Below are 19910 nucleotides of genomic sequence, written 5' to 3'. Positions count from 1 at the left end.
GATATTATCATATTGTGGTGTGTCTGGTGATTCCTACCACTTTTGAAACTATTCTGTTTAACTAGTCTGTTTCAGTGTTTTTTTTTCCTTTCCTTCTCTTGAACTGCACACTTTATTTATTCCTTCTTTTCCCTCTTTATTGTGCTCTGCATGACTATAAATCAACATAATTCATTGCTGCTGCCTACGGCGTGTGGTACAAAGGTCTTGCATAACATGCTGTCCCACACATATTTTTTTCTGTTTTATCTTTGAGATTGAAAATTAAATGATGTTTTGTACCTAAATGCTTTCCTTCTGACAGCAGTCTTTATTGCATTTGTTCAGTTCAGCCTTTCACAAGTTTTACTCTATAAAACTCACTCATCTATCAGATAAACTGAGCATTCCTGCTCTGTGATTGGACTGTTGCACTCCAGTGCTGATTCTACTATTTCCTATAATAACATGCTAATTAGTTTCTATTAACTGTCATTGCTTGCTTAATACCTGTTTCATAATACTCTTTTGTTCATTGTCTCCAGGCTGGGCAGCAGCACTACTGCCGTTCCAACTTTGCTCAATTGACTTAAAAACTTTAGCCACTTCCTCAAAGCCATTTGTCTTAACTCCTGCCAAAAAGAAGGAAAAAGAACTTTGGTGTTTGCATCCTGTAAACACATGCTGACATCAAATACATATACTGATGGGTTTGTAGAAGCCTGGGTCACTGAATGCTTTTTGATGTCTTGTCCAATAGGGGTCTCTGTGTTTGTGTCGGTTGATAAACTGTTGTTAGTCACTGGCATTTAGGGCTAGATTGTGCGAACATGCTTGTTTGATCATCCCTCTGGCTGTTTTTGCTCTGCAAACTGGATCTGGTGATGCTGTCTCCAGATCAGTCTAACATGAAGAAAGGCTGGATGTGCTGATGATTGTTGTGATTTAATGGGGAGCTGCCATGTCAACTTCAGAGGCAAGATCCAATATTATCCCAAATCTTATAAAACCTCTGCCAACTCATAGAAACCTCATGATGTATGCTAAAGATTAGGCATGGGGCTCAAAGATGGACACGGTATTCCGTTTTCCAGATTCACATGGGCCCCAAATACCTTAAGTACCTCAGTTTGCTAACTGGAAATTACTTTGTTACAGGATTTGGAGCTCATTCTTACACTGAAAAATGGTGGTTTCTAGCAAATCCCTAATGATATGTTGATAAATAGATTTTCTCACCCTGGACACAGTCTGTTTGACCTGCTCCCCTCAGGCAGGAGGCTCCGGTCCATTCGCACCAGAACCTCTCGCCACAAGAACAGTTTCTTCCCCTCTGCTGTTGGACACATGAACAATAACCACATGATTGTCCCCGCCACTAACACATGACCCTACGCTGTGTCACTGCATCATTTCATGTTTGGCACTGATCACCACCTGCACTCATGTATATATCTTTCTACGTAGCACTCATAATTCTTATTCTCATGTATATATCTCATGTATATCTCATGCACATATCTTTCTTTCTACATAGCACTTTAATTCTTATTGTCTGCACTGAAGCACCGCAGCAATTTCCTAATGTTGTAAACCTCAACATCTGGCAATAAACCCATTCTGATTCTGATTCTGATTCTTTCCATACTTTGTCACATAAAACTTGAACTTCATTCTCTTAAATACAACAGATGGTTTTTCTAGATAATACTTTATGTAGTTATAATCTCTTGTCTTAGAAGCTAGTCCAAAATGTCTTTTATGTGGGATAAAATATGTTCCAACTGTCAGCTAACTGTTGGCTCAATGCTAAAGACATGTTTTGTTTTTTGTTTGAAAGTATGAAGTTCAGAGTTCATTCAACATAATTTTCACAATTTAAAAAAACTCACATATTGTGCTCCATTGGATAAACAGTGCACAAAAATATACACAAATGCTGACTCATCTCATTTGACATAAGTAAAAGTGCTTATTGAGAAATTAACCTAGCTTGCTCAGATCAACCCGACCCCAGATCAACTTCCCAGTTCCTTTTCTTTCCCATTTATACAAACGCCAACACACTGTGCACAGAGTGAAGGCTCTGTAGTCACAATGAAGGATCCCTGTGATGGTGGCAGTGGCGGCAGGCACTGAAAAGGTCTGGATGACTAATCATAGTTAGATACCACTCCTTATATTTGGGTGAACTTCTTGAGGCTCCATAAGACTGGGTACCTCCGGCCAGAGAGTCTCCTCTTATGAACAGTCATTTGTTCGTAATTTCACTCCTTTTTAATGTATTTATTTATTTATTGTCTTTGGAAATCTCCCTTTTTTATCAAGTCCTTTATTTTCAAAAAAGCCAGAGGCAAGATTTTATCTTTTTATGATATTAAAAACTTGGCAGTTTACGCTCCATTTCTGTGCCAAGATGGTGTTTTGTCTTGAACTGGAAAGTTGATTTACTGTAGATTCTCCAGTACTGAACACATTGAGTGGTTTTATTGTGTCGCTTGCTTTGAAAAGACACTCGACTTCACAAATCACGCAGCAGCATTATTGTTTATTTCTGTTCCTCCCGCACTTCTTAGTGAATTGCTAGGTTACATACTCTTGCCTTTGTTCTGTTAATCAGAAGCATTTACAGATTAGGATAGATTCCTGCCCAGTTGAATTAACAAGATTACCGGCCCTAGGCCAGAAGACGTATTTACATGTGTTCTTGGACCTGAACACACAGTGTTGGATTCCACCAGGATTATGCAACACACTTAAGGCAACATCCTGTGAAACAGAATGTGTTTGACTACAAAGGAGGCATGTGGTTATAAAGCAGTCTGTGGGTTGGAAGCACGTCTCTGTTTATGTTCACCAGCCCCTGAGCTAGCAGCTTTCAGCTCTTTAACAGGCCGATAACACTTTGCCCAAGGGTCCTGATGTAAGTAATGTTTTACTTTTACAAGTCACAAAAAACAGCTTCTCTGTAAATCTTGAGCTATTACTTGATAATTTGGGACAGGTAGTGGTCCAAAGCAAGGCCTCTGAGATTACTGCAATGGCTTTGTTTTCATTGGATGACAGTCACAGTGGAAGGATTGCAGTTATCTGGTTCAGACAGGGAGCCAACACTGATGGTCTTAGACTCAATGGTTTGATGGAAGGCTCTTTGATATAGCTGTTGTTATAACTGCCGTTCCTAGTTTTTCATTTTTCTTGGCGATATTTTTTTAGTAAATTGTTTTGAAATTGTGGTCCACCGTCAGATATGATTTAACTGTGGAGGAGACTCCTAACTTCACATGTTTTATCTCTCAGAACATGAAAGCAAAGTCTCTTTGGAGTTTCCATGCTAGCCTTTTATTGGGTATTCGTTTTCAGAAATCGTTTCATTAAAGTAAAAAATAGATTCACACACACCAATGCTCCCTCAGGGATACTTGATTTGGCAAAAGTTTGACTCTGCAAGCTTCATTCATGCATTTCCAAACCAACGGGGACTTCTTTTATTTGTTGATGTAAGAATAATAGTAATGGGTGCTCTAGACATGAATCCATGAGAATTAGTTTGGTCTGGACACATGAAGGGCTTCTGAAGGAAAAGGAAGCGAAAAGAAGGAAAGTAAAGCCAATCAACAACGTTCAATTGTGTGTGAAACAATGTGGGCGACATTCCACTGAAAACAACAAAGGCAACAAATTCCTCTTTTTAATTGAATACCCTCACATGACCCTGAAGGGGTTAGAAAACACATTCATATCCAGAACCTTCCAGGTCTTTACAGCTTTATCTTTGCGTTGACAGCTTTTAAATTTGAAATGTTCTCATCGGAATATTTGTTTTTGTGATCAGGAAATAGTTTTTGTGGTATTAGTCTTTCCATTATAGTTGCTGTAAGTAATATTTTTGTTGAAATCTTTATTGCCCACTTGAAATTTTCTTTTGTAGATTTCTGTCTTTATATTTAACCTGCAGGTAATAACATTTTAATAGCTGATGCAACAGAGATGCAAGGCCACGCAGGTAGCTAGCCCCTTATTATAAATAATGATATTTATTTTTAATGTCACCACTGGTATGCCCATTATCAACAAGTATTTTACCTAATATGTCCATTTGATTTTGTATTTTGCTCAAATGGTATAGTCAAGAATTCCCTTGGGTCACAGAGGAGTTAGGAGTGTCTTCTAACAGATGTGCCACAGATGTGCATGAATCAAAGTCCATGGCTTGTGTGCAGACACTGCCAAACTGAAAAGCAGGATAATGAGGATACCAAACCCTTTACATTTTCTACAGTTCGGAACTTTCTGTAGCAAGAAGTCAAACATGTAATTGATATTAATGTGCATGAACCCCAAAAGGCAATATATTAATTGATTTACCCTTGGAGACACTGGTTTCCACTGAGGATTTTTGACCTACTAAAGGCCAATAAAATGAAATATGGGATTTATTGGATTTGGCAAAAAAGCTTAATATTCACGTACAGTTCTAAACAGTTTTTTCATTGTTTCTTTTTTTCATGAAATTATGATAGTTTATGTGTATTCCACTGAAATCCTAAAATACCACCTGTAAGGACATTATAAGTCAGCATAGAAAGTTATTTTTAAATTTTATTTTAAAGAATAATGGCCTGTGTTGTTTTTGTCTGTCTAGTCCACTGGCCATGAAATGTTGCTGTCTTGAACCAAACCAGGGAATGCTATTTTTAATGTGCTGAAACCTGGGATTGCTATTCAGTAACGCTAATCCCCTGGGAAGGATAATCTCTCATGCACAACACTACAGTATGTTACAAAGTATTGTAAGACCTGGAAATTTCATTCTCAACTGTATAAAGGATGAAAATGCCATTAGCTAATAGTGGGATCATTTAGCTGTCCTCTAGTTGTAAAATCTCTCACAAAAGAATCTTTTGTGTTATAAAATATTTATTTGGTGTGGTTTTGGAATAGATTTAATCTTACTATTTAATCTTACTGTTTAAGTTAAGCATGAGCACGAAGAGCCAAGACAATTTTCTGGCAAGGTAACTTTACCCTGAATCAAAGTGACTCCAACTACTACTGGCAGTCAATGAAGAAAATGTACATCGATAGTCGTCTGCTTGACTAAACCAATTAACATTTGGGGAATTATTTGATTTATTCCTGAGTTAGATGTGACCATTCTAAACACTCTAATTTCTGTAAATTTTATAACAGATAATAATCAATATTGGAAACAGGGAGAAATAGCTAGCCTGGCTGTATATAGAGGGAACAAAATGCATGTAGGAGGATCACAGAACCTCATTCTATAACATGTTGTATCTTGTTTCCAACTGCAAGACCATTTATGGGATTGTTATCGCAGTGTGCGTGTGTGCGGGCATATCATTATGACACAGTGTGGTCCTAGACACATCTATGCACACTGGTGCATAAACACACAGGTGCACACTGGCTGCTCTTTTTGTCTGTATGTCCATAAACTATACAGCAGTGCAAATTAAGTTTAAAGATAATGACATCCAACCCATGAACACTATTGTGGGGTGCCATTTTCCCACAATTTTTTTTATTTGTTAGGTATTTGTAAGAAAAATAATGCAAATACAAGTCTGCATATTGCACATCAGCTATTGTGCAGGTTAATCAAATAAAATATAACAAACTGGCTCTATTCCCTGCTTGCAGATTAAGTTTAAGATTGAGTTTCCCTGTGTCTCACTTACACAACTTGCACAAGAGGAATTACGCTTTTAAAGGAACATGTTGTAATTTTTTTCTAAACCTTACCAAGTAGATGTTAGTGACTAATCCTAACCTGCGAGTAAAAACGACATCAAACAGTGAGTGGGGGAGAAAAAGTAAAACCAAGGTCCAATTTTGGTCTCCTGGCACATAATCCTGCATTTTATGCATCCCTACCCTGCATTGTATGTCTGTAAAGAGGGTCTAGGCACAACACATGTTTTAGAAAAAAACTTTTAACTCTTAGAATAGACCTTTGTCCGATTCATGTTTAATTCAAGAAATATTAGTTCTTTGTGCAGAGCAGGTCCGTTGCAGTGTGGGTTTGTGAACCATCTGTTTGCACTGTAAGGCAGACTTTTAGGCCTCACACTCAGGCTTCACTCATTGCTTTTGTGCTGTCAACACCAGACACACAATGGCCTGTTCATAAGTGCTGCTGCAGTATGGAATAGTGGCAGTGAATAGCTAAATGTCAGCAAAGTGATAAATTCTCTGCCACTTTCCTTTCACTGCTTATCTCTTTATCTGCCTCTCCTGAACACCAAACATCACGCCTCTCGTAGAAATGAGGCCTACTGTCGGCCCACTCATTGACACACAGCAGTCCATTTCTTTTGTAAGAGGTCCAGGTTCCCAAACTAGCCAAGAAGCTGACAGAAAGATCCAGCCAGGCCAGATACTCTACATCTCCACGCTTTTTCTTTTCCCCACAGCTGTGCAAACAAATGTGAAAGAAATTCTCAGGAAATTTAATCTTGTAATTGTTTTGGCTTTTAAAAGAGCATTCTAAAGAGGTCTCCTCATTTTACACCAACTGTCTGCCAGCGTTTGTGGGAATAAATAGATTTTAAGTAGGCTTGGTCCTAAAAGTCTCGCAACAGCAGATTTTTGGAGGTAATTATTTCAACACTGGAGTTGCACTAAAGATTGTATTGTATAAGATTGCTTGTATTTTATCTATCTGTCTATTTGTCTGTCTGTGCAAAATGCACGCATGTGTTTGTCCTTGACCAGTTTTACACATAAAAGTAGCTCAAAAAACTTAAGAGCTTTAAAATAGAATCCAGAATCTCTTGCAGTAAGGAACAACCATCCTCACAGTAACTGAAACTAAATGTCACATCTGAGATTCATACATATCTGGTGCAATATTTGTCCAAGTAAATGCATGTTTTATGATGTACAGTAGTTGTTCACATGCAAGCTGGCAGCTTTTTTTCCTCAGAGGGTCTGACCAACTATTACCCGATAAATCCCCTGTCCCACCACATTAGCCTGCCAGAGCCACTTGGCTGGGATGACTGCAGCTTATGTCAAGCTTGTTAGCGTTTAGCGTTGTTGACTTGAGAGGGACTTGATATATGTCCGAGAAGTCTTTGTGCACCTCTCCACACAATCTATCCAGTTCAAAGAAAGATTTAAAAGGTGTGCTGATAAGTGTTGCTTTTTGGTTTTCAGCAGTGAATGCCACTAAACACAATTTTTGGTGCACTTTTTTTTTCATTCTTAATTTTTCTTTTAACCTGAAGCCCTCTTTACATGTTATATGTTGCTAACTCAATCCTTTTACTCCCATCTGCAGGCTGTGACAGGAAGATGTTTTGGTGAGAAGGATTTCCGAGGAGGTTTAGAGAATGGAATACTACTGTGCGAGTAAGTTGTGACTATATTTGTTATTGTTGTTGTTGTTTTGTTTTTTTCTTGTAATCTAGTAGCAGAATGTTACACATCTCTGGTTTGTACGTTTATTATTCTTGAATAGTTTTCAATGATTAGTCATCTTACCAATTCATTGTAATGTTTTTGTAATTTAATTGTACATATGCTGTTTGGTTTAATACTTATAGTGGTACTGTATTTGTTTCAGTATCATAATGCTCTGGTTGGTAAACGTAAAATAATCACACATTATTTAAAGTGAATAGAAAGAACTTTAGCAGTCAAGCAGGTTTTTGTTTCAAGTACTTTGAAGTGTGGTCCAGTGATCAAAACGACTGGTGTCCGGTTCAATTGTCGTCTAGTTTGACTCTTGAACTGGTATACCCACTCATATTGAGTCGAGGTGCTGAAACGAGACTGAAAACACTCACATGCACTTGCGCTTTCCTCTTCCACGTCCCAGTTGCTGCCAGTGTTGAACAAACCCAGCGTTTGTGCTGTCTTTATTGTGAATACAGATATCAGAGCCAATTTACCAGTGTGCCCACTGGTTTGGGGATTTCTGGGAAATCATGGAATATTTAGACGTGCAGTAGTACTGTAAGTCTCAAAAATAAAAGCCCTTCATTGCTTTCTAAGTGACTGACAAAAGGGGGGGAAATTACAACCAAGTAAATAAAGACTAATTTAGCCATTTGTGCTGGATTAAAAGTGGCAATGCAAGTATTGCTATGGCATCATAAGATTTCCCTATTAAGTCCTGAGATAAAGTGACAGATGCTGTCGGAGAAATGGAAAGTCGTGCAATGTCCGGGATAATCTTGTGAGTAAATGGCTACAGATTGACTGTAGCCACTGTAGCAGATTGATTACAGACTGGGGATCATTGAAACAGTGCATTTATAGAGGTCATTGGCAAGAGCTGTGATCAAAATTGTGAGTCCTTGGTTACTGGAGCATATGACATCCTCTTGGCCCCAAAACTGCACAACCAGTCAAGTAATTCATTTACATATAATTCAGGTAGAGAAGAGACCTGATTGAATCAGTTTAAATGCTCTCCAACCTCTTCCTCATTTTCCTGATATTCAAAGAATTAGGAAATGTCCCTGTACACACTCATAAGATTATTTGTTTATGCGTCTAGATTTCTTTTGACTGTGCCTTTGTTTTGATAATAGATGACATGTCTCTCACAGTTCAACCATGTTAATGGCTGAAAGTGAAATTTTCAGGAGACACAAGTGGGCCTCTTTTCCCAGCATATAAGTTTGAATAATTCCATCAAAGCCACAGTGGGATTTGAAAACCATTTCCCCCAAAACATGTTTATAAACAAAGTCTTACATTTTAAAAAAGCAGACAAACATTCACATTCCAGGCAATTTTCAGAGTGAAAATATTGTCTTCTCTGATGCCATTACTCATTCTCCCCACCTACACATCTTAATATATTGGCATGTAGGTAGGATTAAGAACTGCCTTCTCCTGGGGTTGTTCAGAATTATTCTTGGAAATATACAGTGTAGCAGGAAATCTTCAAATTAACGTAGGAGTACATGAGGCATGCTGAGGGAAAGAGTTCACTGAAAAGGTAAATTACAGCACTTCATCTCAAAATACCTGCTGAAATACTATGAACACCATAAGACTGTTGATATCTAATACCTCGTATCCAAGGGCGGATTTTTCCTTTTTAGAGGAGAATCATTACAGCGCTTCCTCTGATGAAAACACGCACAAAAGATGAAACTGGAGACAGAGAGGAAGGGAGAGAGAGGCGGGAATGCTGAAACTGCTTGTTCATGGCTGATAAGCGGGCAGAGTTTGAGGAATGCAATGTACTGTACACTTCCCGCCAAAAGGTTTCGCATCGGCGTGGGTCTGATGAGAGATGACAGCACCAAGACAAACCTACTCATGTGTGCTTCCCTGTGATATAACATTTACTGGAACTAGTTAACAGGTCCCAGTGGGTGAAAGGAGCAGAAACGATTCTCCACTGTGATTTAGGATGCGTCGTCGTTATAGATGTTCCAGACGCCACAGGGGAGTTTTAGAAATGTTTCTTTATCCCTTTAAATTCCCCTTTCTTTTCTCTGTAGAGACACCCACAGTTTAAACCTATTCATGTATTTTGCCTGCAGTTATTTCATTCTGCTCTAGCGACGTTTCATCTTTGAAATGCATGCTTTGAAGTATTGAAGTCAACATGTCAGTAAAAGAAGTTTTAAAGCCACAACTCTTCTTTTTTATGCGTCTTTTGTCAGGTTGCTGAGCTCAATTAGACCTGGACTGGTGAAGAAAATCAATAGACTTCCAACACCGATTGCTGGCCTAGTAAGTGTTTTGGAATCATTCTTTAGACTGCTTTACAGCATTTTAACCAAAACTGAAGACCATTTTATAGTTTGCTCCTTTTTCTTTCATTGTCACACTGTCATACTATGATTCAAAGCTGTCTAATATCAAAACTTGCTGTCATATTCAAAGTCTTTAGACTACAGGCCACATTTAATTATACATTCATACATCACTTTTTTCCATATGTTTCAAGAGGAAGCTGGGGTAGGCCACAGTTACCACTAAACACTCTGCCACCCACTTTGCTGATTAAAGTAAAGATATGAAACACATTTTCCGTAAAATAACAGCTTGTAAGAAAATGGCTTTTCTTCCATTCATCACCCCAAGTACTGTTGTGTCATTGTGGAATTTGGGTGAGCTGATACAATCTCTCAGGGAAAAACGTGTTGTTAAGTCTGCTTTTCAAAAGTTGCTGAGTAGCAGTAGTAGTAGAATTCAGTATCCTAAAGTTATGGATGTGAATTAGATGAAGTTTATGTTACATTAAGCTGTTTCTTTGGTTTGTATTAAGATGGTGATTATGTTTGTTGCTGTGGTGCACAACAGGCAAAGTGTGCATTAGCAGTCGCGTGTAACACTCAGCACTTAAAAGCTTACTTATTGTACAGTTCTGCAGTGAACCAGATAATCTTGAGAGCCCTTGGCTATGAAATATACTGGATCACTGCAGGAACACAAAAAATCCACTTGAGGATTTTATATGTCCCAAAGTCATTTACTGCCTCAACATTATTATTGGTGAGGTGCATCAAAACCAAAAGGATTTTTCAAAGATGTAGATGATAGAAACCTATTCCTGCTCCCAAAACCTCACATGGAAGTTGTTCATTGTTGTCTGTGGTTTTACTGAAGAATCCCAAGTTTGGGTCTTGCTTTGAATGAGATTCTGTGAATTGAAGTTGATCCGGACACTGATACTTTCCAGCTGAGTACAGTGCAATACAGTAGAGTTCTTTCATAACGACCTTAGACCTTAATCTGGATGAAGTGGCCTTTCAGGACCAGCACTCGCATGTAAACATAGTCATAGTGAAAGTTGATAGCATGTACTTCCATCTCTCTTCTCTTCATGAATAGCTTGGCAGTGTATAACTTCAGGCTGTCTTTGTAATTTTTTTCATATTCACGTTTAATTTAACACCTTTTTTTTGTAAACATAGAACACCAAGAAGTAAAAGTTTTAAAAAAGTGACAATTAAAACTATATTTTATTAGTCATTCTGAAAATGCATGACTTATTTTGATCCTTTGGCAAATATCACTGTATTTAAGAAATAGGCAGTCTATTCTTGTATTGATAAGAAAACAACTGATGCTTTGCCCTGTTTTGTGTCATTGTGAAAGCTTTGCATCATCAGTTATTTAACTGTACTTTACACTGATGTGTTTTAGCAAAGAAAACTACTCTGGCAGAATGTTTCCTTAATAAAATGGAATTTCTGAATTAAATGTGATGATTGTCGATGATAGCAGTTTAGAGCAGAAGTTCTGGTACTTCAGCAACAAAAAATATGTAATTATTTAGATCACAACATCACAGATGAGGGATGGAGGCCGTGGTCTGGGCAGAATGGCTGCTCTTGTCTCACTGTGTCACTAATAGCCGCCATTGAGTGCTCTGACTTTTAAAGAGCGTTGGATAATTACGCTGTCTTCACTATATGTTTTCTACCATAAAGTAATAGACTTTTCAAACCTTTGTACTTGGATCATTGTTGCATTACTTCAGCAGAGTAGATATATTTTATCCACTCAGCTCATGGTTGTTGTTTTTTTTCAGGGTCCAAAGATGCTTTTCTGCTGAGCATCAAACCAACAGTATCTGATGATGGAGTTTTTACTTTTCATTTCCTGTCTTATTTTTCTCAACAGTGAACAGGAAACAAAGCTGTAACACAAGGGATATTATAAATGAGCATTTTTAAGCTTATTTGACGCCTTTTTGATGATATAAACCACAATCTGTAATCTGAAGATTTCTTCCACTTTGCAATAACATAACTCGTAGTTTATTGTGGAATACTTAGAAGAAGGAGTTTCAATAGCAGGCTCTAATTGAGACTGTTTGTACAAACAGCTAAAGAGGTGTTGCCCATTACTTTTGTCCACATAGTGTATCTCTGGTGGCATGGTGATGCTATAGCTAGAACTGTTGCATCACTGTGTCCACTAGTGGCTACTCCATGTCCCAAAGTTATAAATAAAAAGAAATCTTTTTTTTTTTTTTTTTTTTTTTTAATAAATAGGACAGGGGGAGTGAATGAGAGAGAGAGGGGGAGAGAAAGAAAGAAAACCAAAGGGGAGAAGAGACGGTGAGAAGGGGGGAAGAGAGACAAAAAAAAAAAAAAAAAACTCCTGGGTCACCTGTATGGAGAAAAAAAAGAAAACAAACAAACAAACAAAAACAAACAGAGGAGACAGCAAACAACAAAGAGCAACATAATAATAGAGAAAACAAAGCACCATCACAATAAACTAGCTAGTCATAGATATCAGTATTTACTAAGTAATAAACGATATTGTGCAGCAATGGATGTCTGGAGTTTTGATCTCCTCCATACCCGCTTCACACCCTGGAGGACGGGGCTGTGGCCCCCCCACACTCCCTAGCAGATCATTACATGGAGAAACCTTTGGAATGCAAGCATGCTGATCCACACAGGTATGCACACATGGGTATTCACAGACGCGGACTAAAGCTTTCTTGGCTGCTGCCCCAATAAAAAGAAATCTAATTAGCCTCAGGTGTAGACACTTAAAGGTCAAAAAACACAGCACAACCATTACTAATTAGCTCAAAGGGACAATCAGTAACCCATTGACTGCCTGTTTATACTAGTAGCTAGAGGATAATATATAATACAAGTTGAAACAAGAAAACAAAAAAAGCGGCTGGATGTTCTGAATAAAGTGACTCGTTATACTTACAAAGTTTCATAGCTTTTAAGTTCCTGTGGCCTTGCAGGGATTTTTCTTCCTCTTGGCTTTGATTAGTGAGGTGAGAAATACATAAACAAGGGGACTGCTGTTATCTGGACCATCGTAATAAAACATAGCCTACTCCCCCTTCCTCTTCCTGTTTGGGGGCTAATGCGAAAACGAGTCTCTGTGGAGTTTAGGCTGTTTTATAATCACTGCAGCTACCTCAGTGTTTTGGCAGGTCGAGCTGTATAGGTCAGTGTTCGCTGGTTGTGGCAGATTCTTATCCCAGGCATCTCTGGGTTGACTGGCATGCTCATGTCTTATAGTGTGTTAATAGACATGCAACGGTGATCTCCTGGCAAGACGAGTAGTGGTAATTAATTAATATGAATAGTAGTAATTAATCTGCTTGAATAGATGTTTCATTAGACATGACATTTATTAGATCAAGTGTTTTATATTATTTTTAATAATAAACACTGGTATGTTACATAAATGCCTTCCAATTTGAACTTTACATATTTTGCATATCAATTTTAAAAATTCTATGACTCATTTTTGAAAAAAATATAAAAGTGTTTGCTGTCAACTCAAAATTTAATCTTGATCAAGTTGAAGACTTTCTTTTTTCAGTTTGAAGCAAAATTAATTATCCTGTTGTCATTAGAATATCTGTAAACCTGATTCACCACTGCAGTAAAAATTGAGCCATATTAAACTTTGCACCGTTAGAATAATTTATATGACTGATAGCTCTGAAAAATCCATTTCATATTTAGATATCTGAGGTGATCTGTGGGTGGCTTACCAAGTCTTTTGCAGTGTTTTTCTTGAAAGGGACAAAAACAATTGTCCAACATCAGGCCTTAAACTCTGACCTGCTTCCCTGAGAAAGTTGTTGTTCTAATTAGGACATTAATCAAATTCCAGTGAAGGTTAAGTCTGAAGAAATCCAAACATATAAAACTAATTTGACCTTTACGTCTCGGAATATGTGACCAATGTGTTAGCTAAAGAACATATGTTCTGATGTTTGTAAAATTAATTTACATTCCATTCTAATTCATGCTAATTTCACCACAATGCTGAAATTTTGAGAATGGACAGAGTGGACAGGGGCTTTATTTCTGAGTCTACCTCCAGACATCAAGTCCTCCTCCAAACACATTCAGCTGTCAGTCATTTCTTTGTGGTAGACACCCAGTTTCCTGTGGCAAGGACCTGCATATCAGAACAAAGTTATACTGCCTTCCTTAAAAACGCACACACACACTCTTTCCAAATACCCACTAAATTACCCCTTTATCTATCATGTTAGTTGCTAACAAATGAGCCAGATAAATCCCCTTTTGTTATTGTTATTTATTCTGGTTCCAGACTACATGATATTAGAACTAAACAGAGAAAATGTGGGATGAAACTGCTTAATTGGAAACAAGATTAAGTTCCTCTTTCACACTACCATATCCCCTGCCGCCCCTGACTATAGATGGATGGACTATAGATAGATTATTGACAAGATGAGCCACGGTTTATAGAAATACTGTGTATGTATGGGTCTATATTTACCAACCAAGTTAAATCATTAATTACATTATTCTGTAACCAAAACATTTCACCTGCAGCAGAAATGTGTGTTACTTTGTGTTATGCACAACATTGAAGTCACAAATCTACAGTTTACTTGCCAAGTGGGAGTACCATAAGCAGTGCTTGCAGCAGCCATTATCTTTGCTTATAGGTTAACACACACCTGTGAAAAATGTGATTATGCATTCCTCTAGTCAAAGGGTCATTCAGCAGGTTAGGGTGATACAGCCTACAAAAATAATGCATAACTGCTGTGATTTTTCTGAGCTGTCTTTTTTCCATCTTGTTTGTGAGCAAGTGAGCTCTCTGCTCTGGCTGCAGCTTTATAAAAACATTGCAGAACCAACTGTCAACCTGAAAGTACATGGGTAAAATGTTGATAATTATTTTAGCCACTTTCTATGCTGCCAACTTGCAAGCACAGCAACATCTAGTCAAGTAGTTGTACACTTCCTTTGTTTGCAAAGCTTTTTGTGTCTATGCAACAGTTTATCTTGTGATTTACTTGAGTTGGATAATGCAATCATTGTTTATTCAGCTCAGTTTATCATATCTAAATCTAGCAAAGGATATTACAATGTTTGTCGTTGTTAATTATTATAAAGGTGATAATTAATCATATCTATGTATGCTTCTTAGTTCTTTTTTTTTCTTTAAATCTGTATTGTATTTGGTCTCATATTCAACTTTCTGCAATTTCAGATGTTAGGCAACAGCTCAAAGTAGACTCATTATGTCTGCTTAAAGATATTATTTGATCCAAGTTTTTGTGTGGGAAAAACAAACCATGTTGCCTTCCCTGTGTTACATCAGTATGATGATCATATTCTTAGAGTATGTTTCACAAAAATTCTAATCCTCCTCCTTTGTGAGTTGGAGGATTCCTTGTTCCAAGTGTTAACTCATTTCTACTATCTGGAAAATAAATACTAGTATTAATCGAATGCAGCTGATGTGAAAACCCTTTGTTTTGAAGTTTAATATGACCATGATCAGCTTAATCCTGTGGCAGGTGTGTCATTTCAGAAGTAAAATTTCTCAAAAAGACCTTGCTGGTCCTGTTAGAGAGATATCCTAGCATAAGTGTGTATATCTTTGGGTGGGGTTGCCTCACCAGGAGAGCAGAGATGGCACTGTCCCAAAAACACAGGAAGGTGCAGGGTGGATTTGGAGGGGTAGTTTGCTACAGTTGGAAAAGGATCGTGAGAACAAGTGTGCATGTTTGTCATTGTACCCATGCTTTAACCAGGTTTTTTTTTTTTTTATTTTATACTTGGTAGTGTGTACATATAAATAACACTCCAAGTTTTATGTGTCTGAATATTCCAAAAAGAGTTTATTTAAAGCAGCATTTTGTGCAAGCGCATGTATACAAGCACAGTGTGCTTGTGTTTGGCATGTGAGAGGGAGAGACTGTGTTTGGGACAATTGGGGTGGAGAGGAAATGGTGACACCCTGAGAGAGAGAAAGGGAGAAAAGAGTTTAGGTTGTGGCCCTCTGAAAGACTGAGAGACATAGAAACAAAGAGAGCGGGAGAACCTGGGAACTGGAGAGGAGAGCCTGGCTCAGGTTGCGTCCAACAAAGAGTTTGTCAGAGAGCAAAGGAGAGTGAGGGAGAAGGACTAAGACGATGGGCAGAATAAAACATTGAGGAGAGAAGGAAGGAAGGATTCGAGAAGAAGCCGATAAACAAGAAGCAGGAAATATTTGAACAGAGGAACCCGTCAAGAGCGAAAGCTGGAGTAATCTGAGAGATGAGATGTACGAAAGCTGGGCACAAAACCTGATGGTGTCACATTTCTGTTGAGCAGGTATCCTGATTTTTATGGCGAGACTCCTTGTTTGTGTGTGTTTCTGTGCAGGAAAGAAAGTATCTGGTCATTTCAGTTTGTTTGGCTGACAGAGACCTTGGAAATGTTTGTGGGACATGGTTCATGTGGGATAATTTAAGAGAATGTTGACATTTTCTCTCTTTAGCTGTTAGTGTGCAAAGATGTTTCTACCAGGAGTTCAGTCTATTTAATCGAAAAGAAAATATAAAATTGGGGTGGGGGGGGAAGATTACTACGCCAATGAAAATAAATGAAGTAGACATACTCAGAAGGGCTAGAACTGTGTCAACAGAATCACTTTTAGCAGTTAATATTGGTTTGTATATTCATTCCCTTTATTTTTTAGATGAACTTTGATTTGATGAAATAATGAGCCAGGCAACATGTTGATTTAAATGTTTAAGTCAATAAGTGATCTGTCTCACCTGTGTGACTCGCATGTTTCGAGTAGTTCAGTGTATATTCATGTTAAATGATATGGTCCTTCTTGCAGAGTTTGCATTTAGAATAGAATAATAGAATAATGCAATTCTGTAATTATAATAGAAAGTGTATATTAGTTGAGGTCTTGCATGGTTTATCTGATGTAGCTTTTCTTTCTGTCTCCTAGTATTTATCCCAATGAAATTGTGCTTTCGCTCTACAGGACAACCTCAGTGTGTTTTTGCGTGGCTGTGAGGAGTTAGGACTGAAGGGCTCCCAGCTCTTTGACCCTGGAGACCTGCAGGACACATCAACACGCCCCACGGCCAAGTAAGACTCGACCACTTGAGTTATGTTCCACAGATAATATCTACCATTTGAACAAGTCGAGTCCTGCAGAGTTGACTGTATAGATTTGACCATATATACTGTATGTAGAAAAGTCTAATGTGATGCTTTCCAGATGGTAAAACATAGATACATGGATGACAAAAAAGAGCCTAAAAGTTAGTTGATGAATTTTAATCAGTTTGCTTAGTTTGTGAATGTCTTAGAATTTACTGTTTTTTGCGCTCTGTTGACACTGTTACTGTGGCACTAACTAAAGGTGACAGTTTTAAAATAAAACTTACTAATGTGAGCTTTAAATTATTTATACCTTTGACATTTCTTTACACAAGACTCTAACTTTTATCTCTCTACAAAACAGTGAGGGTGCTGTTCTTTCATAGTAAAGTGAAGCTTTGGTGAATGGAATTTTCCTAAATGTTTCTCTGCTTCAGAAGGTAAATATCTCCACATTTACCTTTGGAGATATTTTTCTCTGTTGTTATAGGACAGATGTTTAAACTTTTTAAATTATTCTTATCACATTTAAATTGAGGTTTAAATTTTCAAACAAAAAAGACAAAAAAAACTGTATTTCCTAAAATTCTTTGTTGGAAATGCTCTATATCACTAGATGGTGATGGTGAACACTTTTAGCCTGCTTGTCTCAAACACTGGTTGTGCATTTCTTTGTCTCACTTTGTCAGTAACCCGTCTGTCATTCTCTGCATCAGACAATCAAGCAGTTCACTGAAACACAAATAAGTAGACGGGAGTCAATGGAAGTTTGCATGAGCCTGTGCCAGTGAAGCAACAATGACATATCTGTGAGACACAATTGGTCTCTGTCCAAATAAAACACAAGGGTGTGCATCACACACTGAACCATGACTCCTACTTTGTTGCTTGGTAACAAAGCCAACTGCATCTAGCTTTTCATACTGTATATGTGTTTGTGTGAATATGTGGGTGTTTCACTGTCTTTGGCATGCACTGTCTGCTGGCTGTGTATTACCAAGGTTTCATTCACAGAAGGGTTTTAAAAGTGCTTTTGGAGATTGGGCAATGCATCTCTATTTTGTTTGCGTCTCTGTTTATTTATTCTTGATTCAGCATGTGCACATATCTACAAGTATAATAATTTAGTTAATGTAAGAAAGATCTAATCAAGATTGTTAGATGAAGAGGGACATATAATTGTGTCATTTTCATAACACTGTTTACAACTGGTTTTGAGTGATGTGGTAAAAAAGAAAAATGTAGGTATATATCGAAACAAAGAACAGGGGCCCAGGATAGAGCCTTGGGTAACAACACAATTAAGTTGGGCGACTCATTAGCATTCATAGTGAGCCTGTACCTAATATGCCACGGGGTGATTTTTTTTCTCTTTCTGTCATTGATTGTTTAATAGCATCTCCAAAAACATGCAGGCAGTAGTATATTAAAAATGATGCAATCTGGATTCATATTTACTCAATACACCATTGCTTCTATTGACATGTTAAAATTGAACTTTGCTTTCATTGTTCAAGTAGCCCTGCACTTCATCTGGTGCTTATGTAACTCTCTCACATATAGAAGGTTATTTCCTACACCTTTACTCTTCTAGAAAACTTTGGACAGCTAGGGCTCAGACAAACAGATTGTAGTGCACTGTGAGCTGAGGAATAGAATATCTACTGTTCCTGTTGATGGTCATGGCTCATTTTCCAGGATAAGCAATGGTTTGCCAGGTAGTGGAGATGAGAGGAGATGACAGCTGTGTTTCTGTTCAGCAGTCTAGTGGATTTCACAGAAAATTTTGAAATGCTGTAAAATATAAAACACAGGTTAAATCTTTACCTCAGTTGCATTATCCATAAATATACTGATTATGGCTAAGTTAATGCCACTGGCAGTAATTATGGAAACCATTTAAAGCTTTCATCAAAAATAAATAAACATTAACTCATAAGCAGAAAGAATAATGTTACTATCATCACATAACATAGAGCTAATAGAGGGAAATGTCTTGGTAGTTATGTTTAACAAAAAAATATAGTGTAAATAATAAATTATGACTTTCAAAGCCAGATTATAAAATCTAATCACGTGAGAGAATTTTTTCAGAAATAACTAGCTAGCCAATTTGTAAAGGCTTTTTCAAATGTTTGTTTTCAGCCATAAGTTACTTTATATCAGTTTTTACAAATTTGATATTAAACTACTGTATATACCCATGCTTAATATACATTTGACATATGTAAGAGAAAAGAATAAGCAGCAATATCATTACTAGTTTATCTGTTTTTAGCCTTTACATTAAATACATTTTGTCATTTAAACGACAAAGACAAACATGCAGGAAAAAAATGTAAGAATATGAGAGCTGTTTACATTAGCTTGGGCCTCTTAATATGATCTAATACCTTGTGGAATGTGTATTTGTCCTTTGATTGTGAACTTACTAGCTAACAGCAGAGAAAAGGTACTTGTCTCCATGTTTATTTAGTCAACTGACAGAATGAGAGGATGATGAGGGAGGGGTTGCTGTTCATGCTCTCAAGCTCATTTCACCTTCTCCACCTTTATTTGTTTCTCATGTACCTGCTGCCATTCAAAGCCCAACTTTGAGTGTCACTTGCATGTTGAATGAGTTGGCCTAAGTTAAGCAGAGTCTCAGGATGTGTTGTGTGAATTATGGCATAAAATAGTTGTGTTCTGTACCTGTAACATTGAAATCCCCACATAAGAAAATCCTGTATATAAGTACAAGATAAGCTATTTTGTGTCCTTGTTTATCTTTTCTTTTTGAATCCCTGGAAGTACAATATATATATATATATATATATATATATATATATATATATATATATATATATATATATATATATATATATATATATATATATATATATATATATATATATATATATATAAATAAAAATAAGGACATGTTAAGCTGAGAGCCTTTGTAAAGATGTTTACGAAGGCACCAAATAAAAAAATAAAACTGCTGTGTGCATTTATACATCAAACAAATGGGTTGGTTCAGCAGTCTTTGGAGTCTTGGGAAATGTACTGTAGATGAAAACAAGTGTA

At 37.2% G+C, this 19910-nt stretch overlaps 1 protein-coding gene across 9 annotated transcripts in view; it reads left to right on the top strand.

The window, feature by feature from the left end:
• Nucleotides 1-19910, top strand: part of limch1b (LIM and calponin homology domains 1b) — an 83662-nt gene that overhangs the window by 27401 nt on the left and 36351 nt on the right. For all 9 annotated transcript variants that reach the window (XM_082555769.1, XM_082555765.1, XM_082555767.1 and 6 more), the window contains exons 2-4: nt 7289-7359; nt 9636-9705; nt 16723-16829. In XM_082555769.1, coding sequence (XP_082411895.1) covers nt 7289-7359; nt 9636-9705; nt 16723-16829 — 248 coding nt within the window. The remainder of the gene's footprint in view (nt 1-7288; nt 7360-9635; nt 9706-16722; nt 16830-19910) is intronic.

The sequence above is a fragment of the Aulonocara stuartgranti genome (genome assembly GCF_965226115.1).
Source record: "Aulonocara stuartgranti genome assembly, chromosome: 2".
NCBI lineage: Eukaryota > Metazoa > Chordata > Actinopteri > Cichliformes > Cichlidae > Aulonocara > Aulonocara stuartgranti.
This window is presented reverse-complemented; position numbering and strand designations above follow the sequence as displayed.